We start from the raw sequence: 24,292 nt of genomic DNA, 5'->3' as shown, positions 1-24,292 counted from the left end.
ACAGTTGCAGTTTTCCACAGCAGATTTGGGCCTCTTGGGTCCTTCTACTGTAAGTTCACCACCACGCTGAAAAGGTCAGGCATTGTTCCAGCCCTCGTGTTTTCTCCTGCCTCCAAAGAACCCAAACACGTTCGGCTGCAGAACTGACATTTTTAAGAATAGGGGCTTTCAGGAAAGTATTTACAGCTTCCTGGTTTTGCCTGTTCCCAAGGCACGGGCGTCAATCCGCGATCGAGGTGTGCGGTGACCGATTGTCTCCCGCCATCGGGTGTGCGGCTCCCGAGCTCCAGCTGGGATTCTTGGAGGCTGCTGGCACAGAGTACACGTTTCCTGCCACCTGTCCCACCCCGCTCTGAGGATCAAACCCTGATGAGGGATGTTTCCGACGCGAAGGGAGAGCCTGTCAAACACAGGAAGCGGCGACGTGCTGCTCTGGGTCTAGGTCGGGAAGGGGGGCAGCTGGAGTTTCTCTTTAGGAGAACTGCTTGGGATATGGCAGCTCATGGTTCCATGGAATGCTCTCTGCAGTTGCCACACACAAGGGAGTCCACCTGGGAAGGAAAGTCTAATAGCCACAGTGTAATTCAGCACTTGCAAGAGTTCAGTACACGGAAGGTCCTAAGTCATGGATCTGGCTCAGAATGAGTTACATAAAATGGAGCCACGGAGGGGTGATGGATGCCAAAGCTATTCAGCTCTTTGAGGACTGCTGGGCAGGTTCTTCAAGCTGGAAAACAAATCTGAAGGAGGGTTGATCATAGAGGATCAGTGCAAGATCTTCAAAATCAGCTAATGGGCTTTATCCACCTCTCCTGGGAGATGCCAGTACTTCTGCATGGTGTTTGGTCAGAGGGAGCCCAGAAAAGCCACAACATTAAGGGAAAGAGTCTTCCATGGCAGAAACACTGGTCAAGACCCTCAGCCCAGGTTAGTTGTCTCTGAGCACAACTGTGAAAGCAATAGCAAGCCTGGCCACTCTCTTGCACCTGGAGAAAGGCCAGCAGCACATGGCTTGGACATGTCCTACCTTTCGTTGTCTGTGTTGACCGGCATGCTGTTCTTATGCCATAGGATGACCGGCTCAGGCAAGCCATGGATCTGGCACTGGAATCTTGCTACACCACCTTCCTCCACCACTGCGTTCTGAGGGTGGATGTGGAAGTCGGACATCGCTGGAAGACAAAAGGAGAGACAAAATTATTCACATGTGAAGAGAGATGCACAATTGGAAGATGTCAACAACTTCACATGACCTAGAAACACCCCGATTTCCCAGAGCTAGCAAATGGGATTGTAATGCAAGAGCAGAAGCCTGGTTTGCAGCTTAACCTTCTGCGTGGACAAACAAGACTAGTGGCAAGTTCTTGATATGTGCCTTCCTCTGCACAACCAGAACAGGAGGCCATGTTCCATGACCCACGTGGTCCTCAGTGAGGTCTATGGGAGCAGCAAGATACACAGCCACTGCACTGGCATGTATCAGAGGTCATTCTCAACAGCTTGAGCAGGTTTTGGACCTACATCAGAAAAGAGACGTAGATTCTTTAAGTTGCTGCCAGTGTCTTAGGTACATTGTAAATATCCTTCTGATGTGCACAGCTTGATTCCTGAACTCACTTTGTTTAACTACCTTGACCAGGAGAGCTCCCCAACAGCCTGGTAAAACCTACAGCCCTTGATTTCCATCTCTGTTTGCAGGTGCTCCCGTTCATTGCATGCTCTGCCTTCCAGCACTGCAGAAGGAACAGCCACATCTCTTCCATGTGGAGCAACAGGGTTCAGCTGACAGAGAGAGCAGCTGCCAAGAGCTCAGCAAAGCAAGGCTTCTGGGGTTGGGACCACCCAGCAGCAAATGACACACCCCAACCACGCAGGATAAATACACACCAGCCTGCTCCAGCACAGCCACAGCTGTAACCATCATGTGGAAAGACTCTGGTACGCTGTTAGAGCTACATAAATAATACCATAATTATTACTATTAATTAATTGGAAGGTGCTGCCTGTTGACTCCGCAATAAACATATTCGAAGCTAATAAACATCCCAGTGGTTCTTTAGCTCATGATTCATTTAAAGTGCTGCATCCACGGGGAGATCTCTCACATTATCCTAGAAAATAAAGTCCAAGAGAGATTCTGCTTCACTGCCCCAACCCGATGACACCCTTCTCCCAATCAAGAAAGCCTCATCCCCTTTTACATGCATCAAGTGTAATGACTGTAGCTCTGCTAAGGTACAAGCTGCCTGTGTGTCAGGGCAGCTTAATCATTCATCTGCAAACTGCAGTTGGGCTCAGGCAGATGGGAGATGGCCATTAGCAATCATACATTAAATATGTGTTGCATTAACCTGCGCTGCTCCCGCAACCACTGCTCTCCACCCTCTGACGGCAGATTTGTTAAGCTGATGGAGCAACACGGAGCAAAGCCCTGGTCCCGCACGGCCGTAGGGTTGGGATGGGTTTGTAGCCATGAGGGTGGGATGGGCAGCCAGCCCCACGTCGGGATGCATCGATGGGAGCAGGATCAGGGGTGGCTGCGCGATGCTCCGGCCAGATGGGAACACACCAGCACAAGGCGAAAGATCAGAGAAAATTGTATTTCCCTTTCCCAAGATGAAAGCTAATGCAATTATCCTCTCTGGTAAAGGATGGAGCCCAATGGTGCAATGGCAATTTACCCAATTCACATAAATTTAGCCTTGAAATGAGACTGATCATGTCCCAAAGCACTCAGCCATGTGAGAAGGAGCCCGAAGACTGCTGGGGGGGTCTCCCATACCAGGTGATCCCTCTTCCAAGGTGACAAGGGATGCTTCAAAAAATGGGGGACCCAGGGGTGCTTGCAGCAGGAGAGCTCAAGGAAGCCTGGAGGGAGACCCAGGCCAGGGTGAGCGTCTTGCAGCCAAAGCATATGAACCCTCACCAAAAAATGAATCCGAGAATTAATGAGAATGATGCAAAGCTCTTTAATAAAGAAAAAAAAAAGAGGGATTCAAATGCCTGCAGGAAAATTCCTTTCAAATGTACACTTGCTCAGTGCTGAGGTTTTTCGGTGGCTGACGGGGTTGATAAGAAGAGGGAGGTGTGAATGAGAACAGCCCCAGCACAGACTTTGCTCTGCTGGCTACAGAATTCACCGCCGTTCCTTTATTTCAATAATATCACCTCTTATAGGTAAAACTGCAGCAATAACCTCTACTCTTAAAGAAACCAGTATTAATATTTATCATGAATAAAACATGGCAAGTTATAAATAATTCAGTTATGAGGATGTTAAGTAAAATATTACTCTTCAACGACCCTATAATGTGGCTTTGAAGCACAGTTTTATGTTAAATGCCTAGGAAACACTGTGACCCTTGCCAAGACCAGCTGGTTTGCAGAAGATGCATTAAAAATTCATGCACTGAGCTACAAAATGCTATTTTTAAAACAGGCTTAGGAGTTTATTTACAGTTGCAGAAACAAAAGACTTTTGGAGTATCCCTTGTAAAACAGCAACAAAACTTCCACGTAAGTGATTAGCTGGTGTTTTCAGCCTGGGAATAAATCACTGGGTGGAAGGAGAGGAGAGGGATAGGAACTCAACTGCTTTACAGGGCATTGCTTGGAGGGGCTAAGTCTCTGCTGACCCAGGTGAGGTTTTTATATGCCTCCCAACTGATTGTAACAAACTCATGGAGCAGAGTGCTTTGCTCCTGTTTGTCACTTATCTTTCCTCAGCAAGAGCCAGGACCTCTGTTATCCGCCGGGCACTATTGTTCCAGCTGCCATGGAGAGGAGCTGCGCCAGCCCGGGTGGGGTTGGCCAGCAGCCAGGGAGCTGCAGCTCATTTCTATGCTAATGGCCATAATAATTTTAAAAATAAATACATGCAATCACAATGTTCACCGGCGAGCTCCTAAGAGGGGAGGCTCTCTCTAATCCATCTGCCCGCGGTCTCCGCTATCCAGCAAGACAGCATCCACGTGCCAATGGCAGGACTGGTGCTGCCCCAGGCCCTTTTCACCATCATCAGAGGGGGTGAATGCCACCCTGTTCCCATCAAACTTCCCTCTGCCATCTCCAGGTGTCATCAAGCCATAAAAACAACATAAATCACAAGCACACTCATTGCTCCACACTGACACTCCAAGCCGTGGTGTCTTGGTGCTTTTGCTTCCACCTCTCCGGGATATGGCCACGGTACACAGAGATTGGCACAGGGCAGGGAGAAAAAACAAGGGCTCACAGCAGATGAGGAATGGTCCTGGCAGTCTTCCTACACTGCAGGCATGGGAGAGCCTCCTCCCAAAAGATGTTGGCCAAGGCTAGGTTCAGATTGAGCTGTCTACAGCCACACTGACACATGAGGTAGAGGAGTTACTCTTCATCCCTTCTTCCCTCATGTTATAGGATCCTCAGCTAGGAGGAGATTTGATCAGAGGTGAGGCTCTTCCCTAAAGAGAACCCCATGCTTAGGATCATCCACCACCTAACCCCCACTGGGACACAGTCCCTGATGACACATTCTATGGAGGCAGTGCAGGTGAGCTCTTATGCTCATCCATATTCACAGAGGTTTCATTCTGGGGTCTGCTCTAATCAAAGCACAAACACTCTCTCCATCCCAACAGACCCTGTGGAAAGGCCAACTGAATAAAAATGAAAATAAGTATTGAGTGAAATTTTCTCTACTCCATAAAAAACTAAATTGAAACCATTAGTGGCCAATCCTTTTTTGCTCAGTACAGCATCAGTGTTAAGCCAGAGATTGACCCAGATTTGATATAGAAAAAGAAAACATTAACTTGGTATGTCAAAGCAAATCCCAGGCCTTTAGAATCATTAAAACGCAAACATTGTGCAGGCACAAGGAGAGGAGGAAGACTTGAAAAGTTCAGTGCCAAGCTTGGTGTTAGGAGAGCTTTTGGGAAGCCCAGCTAGTTCTGCTATCACGTTGCCTTTTGATTTTAAATTACTTATGGGGAAACAGAGACCCAGGCTGGTTCTAACACAGAAGGATGCTGGGGACGGCCGACCATCCTCACCACCATGGATGACACACAGTCCACAAACAGCAGCCCTCAAGTGAAGACCCTTTCTTCACGTTTCTGCCACCAACCTGTTTAATTCAAACCTTAAAATGCCTCAAAGTTAACACGGTATAAGGAAGAAGAGCTTTATGAGATGTGTCTCCAGTACCTGGGCCTCCAGATGCCCCTGCCAAGGGTAGGCTTTGTTAGCTCCTTTACAGCTGAGGAAAGTGAAAATCTGGGAGGCAAGTGATTTGCCCAGTGCAAGAGAACAAGCCACGGGCAAGTAGACCCCTTCCAAGATTGGCTTTACCCCAATGATGGTGACAGCTGTTGATTTTCATACTGAATTTCCCTATTTATTAAAAAAATTGAATTTCCCCTCAGGTAACCAGAAGTCAGGGTTGTTTCTAAAACACGACCACCACGTCAATTAAACCCAAACTTGAACCACTCTCAAATCAGGCTGAGAGCTCCAGCAGATCCAACCTTCACAATCTGTGAGATTTACTGAGCACCTAACTCCTTTCCAAATGTTTTCCCTGCGAGCCACCAGTGCCAAGGCAAGCAGAGGGATTAAATTTTCCATTCCCTCTTGGCTTGGGAGACCTTCACCATTAAGTTAGTAAACAGCCAGGGAATATTTTCAAAGAAGTCAGCAGTTGAAGGCTCTGCAGACACAGGTCCCTCATTTGTCCCTTCCACACTCTGGAAATGGAGGATTCTCCTGCAAGAAAGAGCCAGCACAAAAGATGGGGGGCGTATGGACACCACAAATCCCATCCTCTCCTCTCTCCCACCTGCCTTCCAACAGCGGCGCCTTCCCAAGCCTCACAGAAAAAAGACACCGCATCTTCTTTCCCTACATTTTTTTTTTCCTTTAAATTTTAAAAATTGCATTTTTATGAAGCTAAAATAAAAGCCCACTTCACGCCAGCCCGGTGGCTACTCCAGCTGCAGAGCAGCCTCTGCGCCTGCGAGCCGGCCCTGCGTGTCTAATGACGCTTTTGTGCGAGGTTGTTGCTGAACTGCCATGAGCCCAATTTTGAATGCAAGTTGCTTTGTGCATAGTGAAGCGTGAACAACAGCGCCGCCCATTTATCTATTTAATTCTCCAGGAGTAGCAGGAGCGGGGCCCTCTGCTCACATCTAAAGGGAAGAAAAATCGCCTTTCTCTCAGCTTTGGAAAAGGAGGGAAAATATTAAAGAGCAGCCGTGCCACTCCCAGCACAGAAGAAAATCCTCTCTGCCCCTGCCCACTAATCATAGCAGGGGAAAATCCCAAATCTCTATTGTCAGTCTGGGCCTCAGATCTCAAAAGAAAATGGGCTGCAAGACTCAGGAGAGTTTGAAGCAAGGAAAACCTTTTGGAGGAATGCAGCTCATTTAAGAGGAACCAAAACACACAGTGAGATGAGAGAGGGAGGACAACCCAACCTCGCTCTGTGTACAGATAAACAGGGAAAGAAGGTCAGTCTTGCACACTTTTTATTTGGAATATTTGCAAATAAATGCTCATTCCTCTTTTGCTTTGGCTGTTGTTTTCTCCCCCTGGAGCTGACAGGATCACTCAGAGCAGGGATGGAGGATGACCCAGGCTCTCTGCCCTCTCTGCATTTTGTATCCTCATGTCTCTAGTTTTCACATGCAATCCAAGTTGAGTGGAATAATTTAAACAAGGTTGAGAAGATATCCCATCAGATGGACTTCTCTGGTTGAGGAACAAAGTCTGTCTCCACCCGGCCTGTTGTTTTCCCTTGTCCTACACCCCTGGGACAGGGATGAAAGAGAGACAACCAAGATAATGCCTCGCAGTGGGACACAGCAGCTGCCCACAGAAGGGAACATGCAACAGATATTTTACGAGAGTTAAAAAAAAAATCTACTACCTTATGACTCAAGTCCACCAGGAGGCAAATTGCTGCCTGATCTGGGACTATGGTTTCTCAATTTTTTGCATAACATGTGAGATGTCTGTGAGCCAAATCCAGCCCAGGTCACCTCCCCGCCTCACAGCAATGAACAGCCCCGACGGGCGCTGCTGACCCATGATTTACTGTTGGTTTTGCTGCTTTGAGAAGCAGAAAAAAGCACAGAGCCCTGTGGGGGCCGGTTCTGTGTGGGGATGATAAATATCCTGTGAAAGTAATGAACACATCTCCACTGCACGCAGAGCAGGGGTTGGAGGAAACATCCTCAGGGGTCCCTGGTTGCTCTACCTGCCCTGCACAAGCAAAGGACCAGGGCTGGGAGGAGGACAATGGGTTCTCTCTGGAAAAGTCCCTGCAGGGACTTGTTGTGGCACCTGGAAAATCTTTGAATGCCTGTGCTGCAGATCCACTCCTCTTCCTGAGGCTCCACTGAATGTGTTCCACATCACCAACACACCCAGCCTTTCCTGCACGATCACACACCTCCAAGCCCATCTCCCAGTCCTAAAGAACATTTAGCATATTCATGGTATTGATTATAGCTCACTTATTGGAAAAATAACTACAGCACCATCAGTTGCTGATGCAGGGGTACTCTCCCGTGAGTGGGAAAGATTTTTGTCTGGATAAAAGCAGCCTCTGCATCATGCATGGAAAAGAACAGGAGCTATACACCCCAAAGGCTGTTTTATACTGAAAAATCTCACAATTTCTATAAAACTCACAAAATGCTGCTCTGCCGGAGAGAGACTGTGCCCACGCTGTCCCAGTACAGCATGCCAGGGAGTGTCCCCAACATCCAACACCCTATCACAGTTGTTGTCATGACCTGGGGGGACAGAGCTGCCAATGCCAGAACAAACCCCTGAGAGCATCTAGCCTTCACCACGCTCTCCCTCGTGCAGCAGCACTACCCAAATGTTGCCTGCTCAGATCCAAGACCTCCTGCAATGTGGCTGCAGCCAGAAATCATCCCAGCCTGGAAGAAAGAGCAATGAGTTCTGGTGCATTGGCACTAATGCCCTCGATGGGAGCCACCAGGGCATCCTCAGACATTTCCAATAAACCTATTGGTCACTTTAGAGGCAGGCAAAAAATGACACCCATGGTCACAACCCAAATCCAACATCACCCCTGGAGTACCAATGGCGCGCTTTACACACGAGGCAACGCTGCTCCTTATAAACCACTTTGAAAGATGGATCTTGGCAATCCCATGGATCAAATTTACCACTTCCCTCCATGCTCAGAGCAGGCAGCAGCATCCCACTGTGTCACCTGCTACGCAGAGCAGCACGACAGGCAGCCCAGGGTGGTTATTCATCTTCCAGCACCCTCTTGTTTTGCAGGGGAATTGACTAATAAACAGCCCCTTTAGCGCTCTCAAATTGGTTTCAGGGAGAGAAGAAGTTTCTGGTGAAGAGGGAGGCATTGCTGGGAGAGACCTTTATCAGGGAGCTCTATTGCAGTAATTTTTCAAGACGAAATTGCTCCCTGGCTCGTGACAGCATTTAGTGTATCCTGAGGCAACCATTTGTGAAGGCAAACCTGTGGTCCTGCCGCCCTGCTGCTGGAGGGAAGGGGGAGTATTAAATGTCATAAACAACTCTTAATTTGCCAGGGCAGGCTGCACATGGGGCTGGTGATTCTGCAGTGCAGGAGGAGGTTATCTGTCAACAGCACAGTGCTCCAGCACCAGGGTGATCCTGGCCAGGCAACACTGGCTGCTGTGACACCTGCACAGAGGTGCAAGTCACCACAAAGGGCTCCTCTGGTTTTGTGGGGTGACTTTTTAAGAAACCCCAGCATCACACAAGGCTCCCCCACCCCAAAGCAGGGCACCTTCCAGCATCACAAGAAGATGCTCCCTCCTGTTGCATCCACAGCAACAGCTTCTTCAGGACTTTCCTCCGAAGCACATGTTTGCTCTTTGCAAAATGCCGATGATTTATCCCACTGAAGTGCCCCTGCAGACCCCTGAAACAATGAGAAAATGAAGGGCAAGCTGTCCGCAAGCCTCTGGGAGAGGCTGGCTCGGGGAGGGCAGAGCAAAGCATGCAGCACACTGCCAGCAGGCAGGTCTCTCCTGCCAGATTCCCATCCGGAGCTCCTCGTGTTTTTCCTACTCCGACACACACAATTAAGACAAATTACATAGTTACCATTTTGATTTGTTGCACAATAACGATGTTTTCCATCTCTCTCCCAAATATTGATGGAGACCGTACAAGAGGAAGCTCCCACACAGCTGGTTTTGGCCCTGGACCACTTTGTTTGCAGCCAACTCCTTCCGATATCGAGCCTGGACGAGCAATCCTGCTTTTTATCAGCTCGGAGAGGCAGCGAGCCAACCAAGCACGAGGCGTTATCCTGCTCCACCGCAGCCCTCGCAACACCTCTGGGTAGAACCATCCCTGCTCAGACCTCCCTGAGCAAAGCCAGCGGCTTCCCTGCTTTTCTGTGCTCACCAACGAGCGCGCACTTTGTTTCGGCATCTCCGGAGGCACCAGTGGAATCCAGAAAAAAAGGTGAAGGCAAGGAAGCTTTTCATCACGACTGCCCACGGAAATGCCATCAGCCTCGCTCTCAGACAGGGAGCTGTCCTGATTTACAGGCTAATGAATTTTAAATGAGATGCATTTTTTAATTTTTTGTTGTCAGCCCCCATTTTTCTGCCAGCAATCATTCCAGTAATAGCTTTAAATTTTCAGCATCTGTTTTTACCAGCTCTCTTGTAATTAGTTTACTAATGTATTTCACTGCGCCTTTGTTATTTTCAGAGAATTACTTCATTCCCAGCTATCAGAGATAGTGCACTTCAGTCTATAAGGAGTTTGGCCTTTGTTCCCTCGTGGTTATTCACATGGGGGAAGATGGCTCAGTGAATGACAAGCCTTTCTATCACTACACATTCTCCATTTAATGTCTTTATACTGGCTCATTAATTACCACAGAAAACTCCTTTCCGAATGGAACCTGTGATTTATAGAAGACTTGGGCAAGGTGCCATTTTTATCGGGCCAACAGCAAACAGCCCCAGTGCCAGTAATTCACTCTTCATTTTCCCTTCTGCTGCAGCAGGGTCAGCCCTGCCACGGTCAGACCTTTGCCTGGGCAAGGGAGCTCAGTGAGTGCTCAGTGCTGCTGAGCCACGGTCACCACGCTGCTCCTGCATGGCTGGGAAGTCCATGGAAAACTGAGCTACAGCCCATTCTGCCCATGCACTGTGCTGCCTGCTGGACAGACTGAGATATTCCCTTGGGCAGCAGCTGGGGACTGCCTGGAAGAGGTGAAACAGCCTCCAAGGTGATGTCTTTCTCAAATCTCCTTGTGAGAGGAAGGACAAGGCAGACACTGATCTCTTCTCTGTGGTGACCAGTGACAGGACCCGAGGGAAGGTCCTGGAGCTGTGTCAGGGGAGGTTTAGGCTGGATATTAGAAAGGTTCTTCCCCCAGAGGGTGGTTGGGCACTGAACAGGCTCCCCAGGGCAGTGGTCACAGCACTAAGGCTGACAGAGTTCAAGAGGTGCTTGGACAATACTCTTGGGCACATGGTGTGACTCTTGGGGATGAGCCTGTGCACGGCTAAGGGTTGGACTTGATGATCCTTGTGGGTCCCTTCCAACTCGGCATATTCTGTGATTCTGTGAAATCTGGTGGTCCAACATGTGGCACGAAGTATCTTGGCAAAAACCCAAGCACAGCACAGAGAGACAATCTGGCCTTTGTGACAGAACAGGCAGAGATGATGGACTCTGTGGTACCCAGACACACCTCTGCGTCGTGTCCCATCACACAGCAGGTCTGAGTCCCAGCTGTATCCCTCAGACTCTAAAACATCACAGACTTGCAGAGCTCCCAGCACACACAGTCCAGACAGGGGGAAGAGCTGCCTAAAGACACAAAGCAAAGGCTCCCTGTGGGCCCACGGCAGCCAGAGCACGGGGAAAGGCGGCTGTGGGAGTACCCCAAACAACGGTCTCTCTGTCCGATGGAAATTAAGTTCAAATCCTTCAGAACAGTCTGTCTTTCACCACGTCCATACTCTGTGCCGAGCATGATAAACTGCTCCCCTTCTTTATTAAGGAATGAAATAGAGGTGGGAATGGCACACACGCTGACTAAAAAAGTTACACAAACAGAAAAGCAATCACAAAAAGCTGGATTTCCATCTCCTGATGCAGAGGAGCTGCCTCACACCATTGCAAGAGAAAAACACAGTCTCTCCTGTGCACAAGGGAAGGAGAGAGAAGAGACCAAAGGATCGCAGCATAGACCTGTAACAAGTGGGGCACAGAGTTAGCATTACAAAGGACTGCTTTAAAGCTGCTTTCTGTCCATTTTAACTCTGATTTTCACTCAAATACAGGTGGATTTCCCAAATGCTGAAAGCTCCTCTGCTTCTGTTCCTTGGTGTTGAGCATGGATATTGTGTTCCAACGTCGTCCAATCCCGATTGAAGGTGTTACTATAAAAGACGTAGGAAGGACTGAACCACCGTGATCCTGAGAAAATCCAGGTTCCTGCCAGGTCTGCTTTTCCTCCTAGCAGCAGCTAAGCCGTTAGCTGTCATCCCATCCCTGTGGCTGAGTTACATATATAAACTCCTGTTCGCTCCTTGGCAATAGCAACAGCTTCCTATTTGGCTGGCAGCAATCCAGGAGAAATTCAAGCTGAATTACAGCCATTCTTCAGAAAATAGGCCAAATCCACGAAAGCGGGACACATGACCGCAGACGTAGAGCTCGTCCTTTTTTTCTATTTATTTCGTGGCGAGAAGCCCCGTTGGCTGAAAATAGCTTATCTCTGGAAGTCCCCGCTTTCCGTTGGCGGCTGCCGCTCCTGGCTGCCAGCCAAGCCATTACCACCTCAAAGAGAAAGTTCAGAGCTCCGGCGAATCGGCCCCACGGTACAGGACGTGCGGTTTGATGTTTTCACCGATTTCTCTCCGGGAGCTCGGAGGAGACGGGGATTGTGTTTCTGTGCACGAGCCAGCGAGTGTTAACTCCTTTGCTGCGCCTCCACTGTGATGGTTCTACTTGGGGCTGTACCCCAGCATCGCCTGTCAGTGTACACACAGTGGGGTGTGTACGTATGAACGTATGATAGGAAGAAACTCTTCCCTGGGAGGGTGGGGAGGCCCTGGCACAGGTTGCCCAGAGAAGCTGTGGCTGCCCCATCCCTGGGGCAGCCAGGGTTGGATGGTGCTTGGAGCAACCTGGTCTAGTAGAAGGTGCCCCTGCCCATGCAAAGGGGTTGGAAGTAGATGATCTTTAAGGTCCCTTCCAACCCAAGCCATTTTAGGATTCTATGATTCTATAATACAGCACAGGTGGTAACACAGGCTGGATTCCGTGAGCCAGATACTCACTCCCACAACAAGGTGAGAGCTTACATTCCATGCCGGGTCCATGTGAAGCAGCCCCTCTATCCAAAAGCATCTCTGCACCCACAGCAAGTCCCCTCTCCTGCCTCTGCACCTCACAGCATCCTAAATATGACCAGGAGATACGTCACCATCCTGACAGACAAACACAAGCGAGGACACAGGAGAATGGTTAAAGATAAGAAGGATGTGGAGGATGGTCAAGCAGAGGAAGGAAGTAATACCACAGTTACCACCAATCTCACCATCTTTATCTCCCTCACTATCACCAGACCATCACTGAACCCACGGAGCAGGGACACATTCCAGAAAACACAGCTCTCCAGGGAGCACTGGCTTCTTGTTGATAAGAAGCGGAGAGGCTTATCTTCCAAACCCACTGTGACACCTCACCCCGGGCCTGCTTTATCAAATTAAACTCATTACCTCTGAGGATTTGTTGAAAAGAGGTGGCAGAAGAAGAGTGGTGGGTCAAGGAGACAACACTCCCGTCACCCCGTGGTGCTGCTCCTGGCTCAGCACATCCTCACGGGCACTTGCCGGGAAGTGGTGGCTGGTGGGACAACACTGCCTGTGCAATCACCACCAGCACTAAACCATCCCAGAGCATCACGTCAGGGAAGCAAACTGTCAGGAAGAGGAGACACATTGAGTTCTTGAGAGGTTGTCACATGGCTCTGCACTTTATTGCACCCACAGCCTCACCACGTTGGGCTGCACTGGCGTCATTTCTGCAGACGGTTTACAAGAGCAGGTTTCTGTGTGGTAGAAAGACAACCTCACTGTACCCACGAATTGTGATGTGCCATCATCCAACCTCTGTCCTGTGCCACAACCAAATACAAAATTTTGCATATGCATCTCTTACTGGCAAGGAGAAACACCCAATTCCTTTCTGTGGGGAACTGTTAAAACAAACAGTCAAGAAAAATAAAATTTCAGCTTGGAGCACTTTGCTAAGGCATTCAGATATATGCTTCAGATTTTTTTTTTTTTGCTTTTTTATCATGGGTTAGATAAACACCAGTCACCTCAGGTGGTGTCTGTCCTCTCTTTGCAAAGACTGTTTATGGGAACAGGATACAATGAGAAATCCTGGGTAACATGAGGCGAGGGCCGTGAGGCTCAGGAAGCCTTTGAAGAACGTAATTCCTGAGGGATGCTCCCAGATGGGATAACTATCAGCTTGCAGGGCTACAAGGAGGGGCTCTATCGATTTGTTGGGAGGAGAAGAGGTGGGAAGAGCCTGCGTTATTTCCTACTGCGGAATCTGAAAATATTTTACCCAAAGGTTTGTGCTTCTGCCTGTGTTTGTGCATCCTGAAGGTCAGGTGGGCAGGCTGCCAGACTCCCAAAGCAGTGGTTCCCTGATGAGGAGATACAGATTCTCCTGTGACTCCCACCACCTAAGCCCTCTGCAAATGCACCAAGCCCCTGCGTCCTCCACTTATCTCCACCTATCCTACCAGACAACCCCTGGCAGCAAAATTCGGCATCACGGACAAAAGACAACAGGAGATGCTGAAAAGAAACCCAGCACCTGATGCCCAGCCTGGAGAAGGGCTCAGTGCTGCACCTCCTGCTGAAGGAGGAAGAGTTAGAGGGCAGGCTGGACTCTCAAGTAGCCACACAATCCAAATTTAAATATCACTATTTGCCTTCAAAGACTCTCAGTGATGGGATAGACAGACAGACCTGCAACTACTTGGGACTCCTCTGTCCCCATCCCTGCTCATGCACTTGCTGTTCTCATTTGCTTCCCGGATGCATTCCCCATCCAGATGCCAGGATTAACAACATTTAGGCACCTACGCTCCCCAACAGCATTAAATTTCATTTTAATTCCAGTTTGTTAAGTGTTTGGGATGCACACATGAGTGTGGAAATCTGCCTGGGCTGGAGTGATGCTAAATATTAAGGAGTGGTGGCATTGCAAAAGCAATGTGGGTTTTAGGGAGCAGGCAGAGGTCAAACTCTGCACCTGAATGGAGGGGTTGCAGGGAGGCATTTTTAGTGACTTTGAGCTCTGAACTCAAGCTCTGCCCTAGTTTTCCCAGCACACTGGGGAAACCAGAGCCAAAGCCCTGTAAGGTTAATCTTCAGGGTGCCCCCGCAGGGATGCTCAGACCGTCCTGGACCAAGCCTGGGGCATCAGTCCTCTCCCTCCTCCTGAAATGTGCATTTTCACCAGAAAAAACACTTCCACCCCAAAACAGGCACTTTTCTAGCATTCACTAGAGAGATGACAACTTGGTAACAAACAGGTGATCATAGCACAGACTGTTAGAGACCCAAAAAACTGCTGGGACACCCAAAATATTCAGGATGGTGATTAAATCTATCTCAACAAAACCTTGTGGCACATAATGGCCCCTCAGGAGACCAACTGTGATACCCTAACGACTTGTTTATGTGACCAAATTGTCCAAGAGAATACTCCATGTGGGTGTGTGTGCTCATGGGACTGTGTACCCCACGTGCACATTCAGGCACAGAGTAAAAGACAGCAGATAGCAAAGTCTGTGAGATATGGCACCAGGCAGGAGCATCCTCATGGAAAACATCTTCAGCAACTTCACAGCCCTCCCCACCACGAAACAAAATAAATAAATAAAGAGAGCTGCAGGAATTAGCTGTGAGGGTGACAGCACTGAAGGAAAATGAAAGCAGAAAGGGAGTAAGAAAAAAAACATCCAGCCCAGCTCGCTCGCTTTTGTGTTCTCACACAATGGGGCCCGTCAGCTCCGGAGCCTCCGCAAGCCATCACCCGCCATCTGGCACTGGGGCTGGGCCGCTAATGGGAGGCCCCGGCGCCCCAGCTGACTCCCAGAGCCACGGGGGAAATCAAGCTGATGAGCTCCCCACATTAAGCCATCTAAATTAATGCAGATGCGTGGCCTGCTCGCGAGAACTTCGGCGGGTGAAGGGCGGCCAAGGGAGCGGTGAGAGGCGGCACGGACCCGGAGCCACAGCCCAGCGCCGCGTCCAGCGGGGCTGGAGCTGCGAGAGCCACCCTCGGTCATCTTGCGACAGCAACTGTTGGCGAGGGGAGCTGGAAGCGCTGCCCTTTTCATCCAGCGCAGGCAGCTGGGCTGCGAGATGCACAATCCCGGCCAGATGCAAATTCTGCAGCGGCGGGGACGGCCCAGATTAACACGGACGGCGCGCTCAGAACCAGCCTCGTTAACTAATGTCCCTGTAATGCCCTAATGGAGCGGATCGGCCGGGAAACTGCTGTGCACGGGGGACGCGCAGAGGAGGGGATGGAGATGTCGACTGGAGTGCTCAGGAGCAGGTTCGACAGCGGCACCTCTGCCCACGAGCAGCCCCGCTGGCTTTGGCAGGGTGGAGCCCTTTGGGACTCATGTCCCAAAGGAAAATTTATTGCCACGAATGTCTGATTTCCCTAAACACTAGGGACTGAATAAGGATGCAGAGCCCGGCACTGGATCACAAGGGAAAATTCAGTGCTGTCCTGGTGCAGCAAAGGGCTGGCTGAGCACCTTGTCAAGGACACGAGGCTCAGCTCCAGCCCTTCCCTTGCCAGCTGTTGGATGAGGATCGAGAAGAGAACAAACCACAAGGGATTAGGGATGCACAATGCTCCCAAGACATGGAAATGTGTGTTGGAGAGCCCATCTCCAGCCCAGGGAGATATGCAATCCTTCCTCCTTCCCTGCTCTAACACAGCTGTGCCTCCAAAAGCTCCCGGGTGCTACCCTGGGGATGGCTGGATGCTGAACCATGTCTGATGCAGGTCTGATCTCCCTGAAGGGACTCAGCTCTGGCTTGGAGCATGCACAAAGATCTGCCCCCTCCATCTGGGTGCAAACAGAAAAGTCAGCCTTCGGGAAGGGATTTTGTTTCTCCTCTGTCACCAGCTTCAGAGAACTGATGGGAACCCAGTTCCTGAAAGGAGCACCACTCGTCACCAGTGCCAAAAAATAGCCACATACCTCCCCCAGGGTGAACTCAACCAGCAGAGACCTCCAGGGAATCATTAAAACAAACCTCAGACCAAGCAAAACCCAAACCTTTAACAACTGAGACACATTTCAGCATCCCCAGGTCCAGCTGCTGTGGCACAGCCCAGGGAACCTCTGGGGGTGGCAGCGATGCCTTGCAACAAGCAGGTATTTGGGGATCCATCACTGTCACTGACAGCTGAGCTCCCGCTTATAGCACCAAGAGTAAACTCAGACCCTTTCTAATGACTCTGGATTCATAACCTATTCCCACAGATGGAGAATTTTACTCCCAAATGCACCGAGACCCACACGGCGGCAGCTTGAGTGATTACAGTCTCTGCTATCATTTGCAGGGAGGCAGAAACACCCCCCATTTACCTAAAGGGGAGGGTGGTAGCATATGGTGAGCGTAGGTTACACTCAGCCCCAGGAGCAAAGCTGGAGCCCTTGCACAGCTCACACTGCCTCTGAATGGTGTCTCAGGTCCGTAACACCCCACTAGAAGGGAAGCAGAATTTTTGCTGGGGTAGGAGAAGGGCAGAAAACATCTCCATGCAATTAATTTGCTTCCAAATTCAAGCTAGTTGAAATAATCTGTTGGTAAACACAAAGCACCACTGGGATAACAGCTGAGTAGGGGCTTATATTAAACAAGCATCTTCAGATGAAAATATCACTCATCTAAAAGGCATCACCATTCATTCATGCTCAATAAAACACAAAATGGTTACAGATAGAGCTGATGGAAAATGAGAGAGAGAAATGGAAGCAAAGGTAAAGCTGCCAGGCAGGAAACAGCAAAAGGAGAAGAAGAAAAAAAAAAAAAGAATTATCACCGTGAAGAGGTTGATTTAGCATTCTGCTCTAGGAGAAATTTCAAAAGCAGGTTTTAATATCTGATAAAACTTCAATGCTGGTTGCCATGCTGCCTGATGGAAGCACAGAAGGGGACTAATAGCCCTGGCATACGGCACGATAAAACATTTTAAGTCGCATAACTTCACTTGGACTTGCCACTTTTAAGGCCGTTTTACGGTTCAGTGCTCTCCCTCAGTGCCCTACCAACAACCCTGAGCATGTACAAGCTCTCATCTACCCACCAGGCAGGTAGTTTCCCCCAAGGATGAGTTTTCAAGCCTGCAGATTGTCACAGATGCATATTAGCACTTGATTGCGTTGCTGCAAGAAACTGCAAGGGCTGAGTGCAGGATGCCCAGGCTGGTAGCTCTGGTCTTCTCACCACACATGTGGCTCCTTTGGGGCTCTCATCCCACTGAAACAGGACCCCTTTAAAGTCCCACATCATCCAAACCCTCCATCCAACCAGCTGGATGCTGCTGACTTGGCATTAACAAGAGACATGGGGGCTCAGTTTGAAATACACCTCTGCTTTATAGATGATTTCCCAATCTAATAAAGTGACAAAACATTATCCGTCTTTTCTCCTCTTATTTCCCAAGGAACAATAAGGCTGGAAACATCTTTCTGCCTCGCCAATAAAACTTTTATAACCCACTTCCCTGGTGGCCTCTGAGCAAGGGCCCTTTTCCCAGTGAGAAGCCTGCGATAAGGATGGGAAGCAGTGGTGTGATCTGTATTCACAGCCCGTCCTAGCATGAAACGTCGGAGTTATTTAACTGGGAAAGGACATGGTGGGCCAAGGCAGGTAATTACAACAAAGCCCTAATTAGGAGGAGGGAGAGGAAGAACAAGGAAGAGTTAAAAAATATCCAAAGCAGTATGGCTTAACGATCCCAGAGGAGCCTTTCCTGACTGCTTCCATCCATACATGGGTATCTTTTAAAGGTTGTTTCTAAATCCAGAAAACTTCTCCTGGCCACGAGCACGGGGTCTTAGAAGGGGGAAGAAAGCTACTAAGGAGGAGAGCAGGAAACTTTTTTTTCTTTTTTAAATCACATAAATCAAGTCAGTGAAAAGACTTCATGCCCCAGGAACCCAAGGCCAGGTTACTCGTACATTCAATCATAAACTGCATGAAGGAGAGGTCTTTCTTTCTGCAAGATGCTTTTCTTTATGTCAGGAATGGTTTTAATTAGTGTGCCCGAAGCTTGTGAGCAGCTCTGGGAGCTGAGAAGCCTGTCCTGCTCATGGGCTCAGAGAAAGCCAAGCACCCCTGCAGGATTTGTCCCAGCTCCTGGGGACAGGTCAACCCTTTGGCTCCAAGTATCTCCTTTGGAGATACCATTTCCCTACACTTTAGCCCAACTGATGATAGTAACTGCTCATTAAAGCAGCATCTTATTTAGAAGAGCCCACACCTCCTCCCTCTACATTAAAACAGCAACCTGACCTCAATGAAGTATAAAACAATTAACTTACTAATTAGTCAACAAATAACTGTTTCGCCAAAGTAGATAGCAAGTTGTTAGGAAATCTATTAGCATTTCCACTGTAATTTCATGCTTTGCTGATGATGAATAAAACAAGGTTGAAAGGGACCTATTCACATCCAGAGCACAAAGCCCAGTGGCTGTAAGATCACTAGTGGAAAACTTCCTCAGAGGAGCCAAATACCAAGACCAGAACCAGCAGCTGGACAGTGTCACCAACACCACAGCAGCACCAAAACCTGGCAAGGATGGTGTGTGTGCCCAAAAGGAAAGAGCAAAGACTGAGAAGCTCTGCCTGCACTTCCCAATCAATGTGTCATGTATGCAAGTGGATGGGGCCAAAAAACCCTAACATTCTGCTTAAAATTATTCCTTTAAATTCCCCCGGCCAGCTCACCACAGGCAATAGAAAGCTGGACAAAAAAGCTAGGTTTTTGATACCTCTCCATGTGCTCCTGTGCTGTGGTCAACAAGCAAGGCCATCAAAGCCACCAACCTCATATGCACCCCTATTCCAGTCCCTTCCAGAGGAAACAAGCACGCCTCGAGCAGAAGGCAAAGACCAGCAGACTGCACAAAGACCCCTGACTTACAGCATGCTGCTACCTGTTCTTTCACTAATGTGGGCAGGTATTAATATAAGTGTCTGTGCTAGTGCCAAAAATGAAGATTTGGGTCTCCCAGGTGACATCCATTTGCCTCTTTCCATGGCAGCCTCTTCCCATGTCAGGATGTGCTCCTTGGTTGCATTCCAAGGATGCAACAGGGAAGATTTGAGCTTTGTCCAACCCTCCCTGCCTTCTTGCCTCCCTGCCCTGGGTGTGAAACCTGGGTGTGCAGGCCAGATGGGATCCCACCAGGGGATGGGACAGGGATACAGCCAGCTCAAAAGTTAAGTCTATGCAGTCTTGGATGAGCACACACATGCCCACAGATGTTCAGAGAGTGATATAACACCTAAGGCCTAAAAGAAAGGGAAAAGCACATAAGCTGTTGTTTAACAAGATGTACCAGAACTTCTTTAGGTCCGTAGTCTCCTACCTACAGATGAAAACTACCTAGAAAATTAATGTTAATTTGATCCAATACAGTGATTCAACAAGTGCCCCGGACTGTCAGCCAGGCAGGCACAGTCTGTTTGCCGGGAGTGCATTCAGCACACACTTTGATTTCACAGCTGGGGAGGGGTAGGAGGCTCTAGATTCAAGCTGTCCCGTTCACACCAAAGCACAGGGATTATCAAACCCATGGAAGGGGCCTCATAGGGAAAAAATTAGTTGCAATGCTTGGGATCAGTGAAATATTCTGCAGCATACACAGATCTCCCCATCCAGGAAAGGGATTGCTTTTTGGTTGCATTTAGCCAACACTTTATTCACCCAAAAACCAGCATCACCCTGTGATTCCTGGAGAGCTTCTCAGAGACCTTGCACACAACACACCCGAGTCAACACATCCAACAGCCTGCAGAGAGCCTGATTCCACCCACATAACCTACACCCACAAAACACAGCCCCTGCCTTCCTTTTATCCCAACGTACACCAGCCTTGGAAAAAATTTGCATGTTAGAACAATTAGACGTGAAACATTACACGCCTTATCTCAGTGATATTACATAATTGGATTTGCAGCATACACAGATAATGAAAGCCAGAGCTTCCAGCAGCCAGAAATATAAATCATACGCTGGATTTTCTGCAGTTAAACTCAGGAATATTTTAAGAGGCCGCAGCAAATATGTTGTTTATATTAAGAAATCGAATCGTGTTATTAGGCCCTCCATTCATCTAGTAAAATCTTTAAAAAGCTCATAAACTCGTTACTTTATTAGTTCAGACTTATTATATGTATTTGAAGCAATACTCAGAGGTACTGTTAAGCTACTGCAGGCAAGGGTTACAGGTCTTATGTATTTTCCTCTTGGTTGTACCAGATGTGTTGGAGGCAGTGGCTGTGCCGGGGGTTTGTTGGGAATTTCACTGCTCGGAGCAAGCCCAATGAACTTCCATGTGTTACTGTTCACTGGAGACCTCTGGCACATTTAGTGCACAGGCAGCCTTGCTTTTTCCATGGATAACTCTTCACCTGCCTGCCCACCCCTCCAACCCATCCTCCCCCAGGAGGAAAGGCCACTTGAGAGCTGCCAGGCAAAGGCAGCTGCAATCCCGCTCCAGAGGTAAGGATGCCTGGATTTCTTGCAGTAATTAACCCAAGTGAGTTCCTGCTCTGCATCACCAGAGCACCCATAGAGAGTGTGCAGGACCCAGCGTGACACACCGTGGGTACCAGGGAATCGTTTACAGAGCTGCTCTCACAGCAATTCATCTCCATCGTCCTCTTGGATCCAGAAGATTTATGCAAATAGCTTAATGTGTTAATTTACATATTTGATGAATATGCATTGTCATGCCCATAGAAATGACAGCAAACATCCTAATTACCAGCACACAAGCCTGATGAGGCTGTGGGATGGAAGGAGCTTGTGAAGCAGAGCTGTGCCATTTCTGCTGGCTCTGGCTGCTCCATGCGCTGCCCAGCTGCTCTTGGAGCTGCTGCTCCTCATCCCATTGCCCAGCTCCTCCATCAGCTCCCGATGTGCATCAGAGCCGGCAGCTTTCGTAGGGACAGGTCAAAGAGCATCTGATACCAGAAGCCTCCCAGCACTGCCAACACATGTGCTTTGATCTCCAGCCCTGCAGTGGCCGGTGTTTCTCTCCAGCCCTGCTTGAGGGGACCTGCAGGAGGACCCCGGCTTAGGCTGGAATAAACAAACCCATCCCCAGTGGCTGCAGAGAAAAGTCTTGACAGAGGACCCCAAAGGAAGATATCAAGATATCTTGTGCTCAAGATAGCCAGAGCACAAATCCACAGAACCACAAAATGAGGGGGATTTTCTTATCCTTTGGCAGTCCCGTCATTTTAAACCAACTCTGCAGATTTTTTGGGGTTGAAGCTGACTCAGGAAAGCCTAAGGCTATCCAAAGCATGATGTATGAACACAAGGGCATAGAGCCTTGTGACCAGCCTCCAACACGAGCACCCCCAGCAAGCCAAAATCATATTCCAGAGTCTCCAAGACCCCACTAAATCATTCTGGGCACCACAGCTCCAAGGGGGCTACGCTTTGAACAGCCGCCCTGACACAGGCAGGGATTCTCACCACCATCCCACCACTGCTGAAGATCTGCCCCAGCCTGAAACCTTCACAGCAAATTTGGCAGGCTACAGGGCAAAAGGCTTTCCCTACGCTGCCTCCTCCATCCCTCCGTCCCTGGGCTCCTTCCTCCCAGAGCAGCTGTGCACCAGGTGAGGCAGCCGGCGGGGAGGCTGGGCAAGGGGCTCACAGCCCCCCGTGACCCCGCAGCTCCCTCCCCGGTGCCTGCCTGCCTTTGAAGCCTGGCTAATGACAAAATGACATCCTGCTCCCTCCACCTCCCCCTGCCTGCCGGCGGGGCCCCTTCCCCTGACCTTAAGGTGTGACAGCTCCTCAAGTTCAAAGCAAGGAGAGGATGCTTGGAGCTGAGCGCCGGGGGGTTGGGGTGGGGGGGACAAAGGGGCTGTGGTGAGGAGCCCCACATCACCCCACACTTCAGCTCTCCCCTCCGACCCCTCCTCGCTGCTGGCCAAGAGCAACACGGCCATTTTGCGGCCCCAGGGGCAACAGCTCTAATGGACCTTGCAAACCACCACGTTTTTCCTTGCACTGCGGCCCTGAAAGACTCTGGGCAAGGCTGATTTTCCCTGGCTCCTTTTGGCCAGCTGAAACGTCAGCAGATTCAATCACTACACTGGGAGATTTTACCTGGAAATCAAGCCTTTTCCAGGTGATTGGCCACCACAGCAACTTGTGCCACCTGAGTCTAAATACTTTATAGGGTCTAATTATTGATGCAGACGGGCACTGATCGCTCCTCGGCAGCATTTCAAAGAGGGATCAGATGAGAGCTGGCTCTCTATTTAATATGTCATTAAATCAGGCTCCCCTTACCTGCTTCTCAGCTCAGATTCTGGTGAAGACAGATGAGACTATTTTTTACAGCATTTCCTAATTTCTCTAAAAAAACCCCCACCACACTTGAACAAACCCTCCCAGGCTTTCCAAGCAGACAGGGAAAATATTTTTAATCTCTCCCTCTGCAGTTTAATATCAGCAATCCGTTACCACTGGCTCAGATTTATTTAACGGGATGTACAGCATGAAAAAGCAACCATCTACTATTAGAAGCTGGGGATGCAAAAACTCCATCACTGGCGGCTGCAGCCATCGTAAAGGCCATTAAGGGAGCTACTCTGCCTAAATGCACATAATCAGCAAATTTATGGCCTGTTTCTTTTGCTCAGAGAGGAATTGGTGGAGGCAACAAAGATGTGTGATGCTGACAGCTTGCAGGCAGGGCTGGTGTGCAAGCTCAGGAATACTCTCTGCCCCAGACGTGCAACAGTTTGGAGCACAGACGTACCCCATGGATCTCACGGCAGCTCCATCGCACACGTACACAAAGCTGCCCCATCCACTTTAATTGATTCCCCCAAGGGCTTTGGGACGGGTTTTATAGTGCATAACTAACACTGATAAGCAGGCGTGATAAGGCAGTGTTATTATCCAACTAATGGGTCACTTCATCCACAAATACTTTCTAATTTAATTGAAAACAGGAACGCGAGCTGCGAGCAGTCAAACCTCCGGTATCATCCAGCATTCCTGGCAGTTTCTTTGCTCTCCCCTTCCCACCTCCAGTAGCTGATGAACCACAGCAGATGTCACATAACCGTGTTTTGTGCCTACGGATTCACAGTTGAAGATCTCTGGATTCAATTCAGCCGCGCAGCGAGGAAATGCAGCTCCCAGGAACTTCAAAGGGAATTGCATCCATCACTTTCAGCAGGGCTGAACTGGCCTTTGCTTATACCTACCTCCCTAGGTCTGCCCTGGAAAGGAAATTCCTGGAATAACTTTCATGTGCTTAACCCCTCGGAAATGGTAGGCATTAATAAAGCCCCTCCTCAGCATCCGCTTGCCTGGCAGAGGTTGGAGGCCATCCACAACCGATCAGCAGAGATGTTTGCTGGTCATTAGTGGAAAAACACACCTCTGCATTTCCATTCGGCTGGAAAACAGCATATTTCCAGTCTCTCCCGAGGAGACATTCCTGAAGAGCACAGCTACCATTTCACAAATTGCTTTAAGGAGAGCCTGGCCTCCTCTAATAACAGCTACAGGACCAGGCAGAAATATCAGATGAACTTCTCAGTTACTGGGCTACTGGGGAAAAACACAGTGACTTCAGATTCACAGAGAAGAAAGTCTTTTCTCCATTTTCAGTTAGTCCAGTGCTATCCCTCCTCCTCAGGGCTATTTTTGCCCATTCTCAACAACCCTGAGCTCGATACCATGAGGTGTTACCACACTGCAATACTCTAGTTTGGCTCACACTCAGAAATCAGACCAACATGTAAGGTTTGAACTGAGAATTATTAACTATTAGTGATTACATCTCCCCCTTGTGCCTGCAAACACTGCAAGAGGCTACAAACCCAAATTCTGCCACTGTTTAACATCAGAAGTTTTCTTTAACTGGGAGAGACAGATCTTGGAGCAAAACTGAGCCCAGTCCACCAGCAAAGGGCAAGAGTTTG

The 24,292-nt window shown here is 49.1% G+C and overlaps 1 protein-coding gene across 1 annotated transcript in view; it reads right to left on the bottom strand.

Moving 5' to 3' along the window:
- Positions 1–24,292, bottom strand: part of IGDCC3 (immunoglobulin superfamily DCC subclass member 3) — a 97,347-nt gene that overhangs the window by 39,550 nt on the left and 33,505 nt on the right. Inside the window, exon 3 of the mRNA XM_032700263.1 lies at positions 1,028–1,172. Within this exon, the coding sequence (XP_032556154.1) occupies positions 1,028–1,172 (145 nt within the window). The remainder of the gene's footprint in view (positions 1–1,027; positions 1,173–24,292) is intronic.

This window comes from Chiroxiphia lanceolata, chromosome 12, assembly GCF_009829145.1.
Source record: "Chiroxiphia lanceolata isolate bChiLan1 chromosome 12, bChiLan1.pri, whole genome shotgun sequence".
Classification (NCBI taxonomy): Eukaryota; Metazoa; Chordata; class Aves; order Passeriformes; family Pipridae; genus Chiroxiphia; species Chiroxiphia lanceolata.
This window is presented reverse-complemented; position numbering and strand designations above follow the sequence as displayed.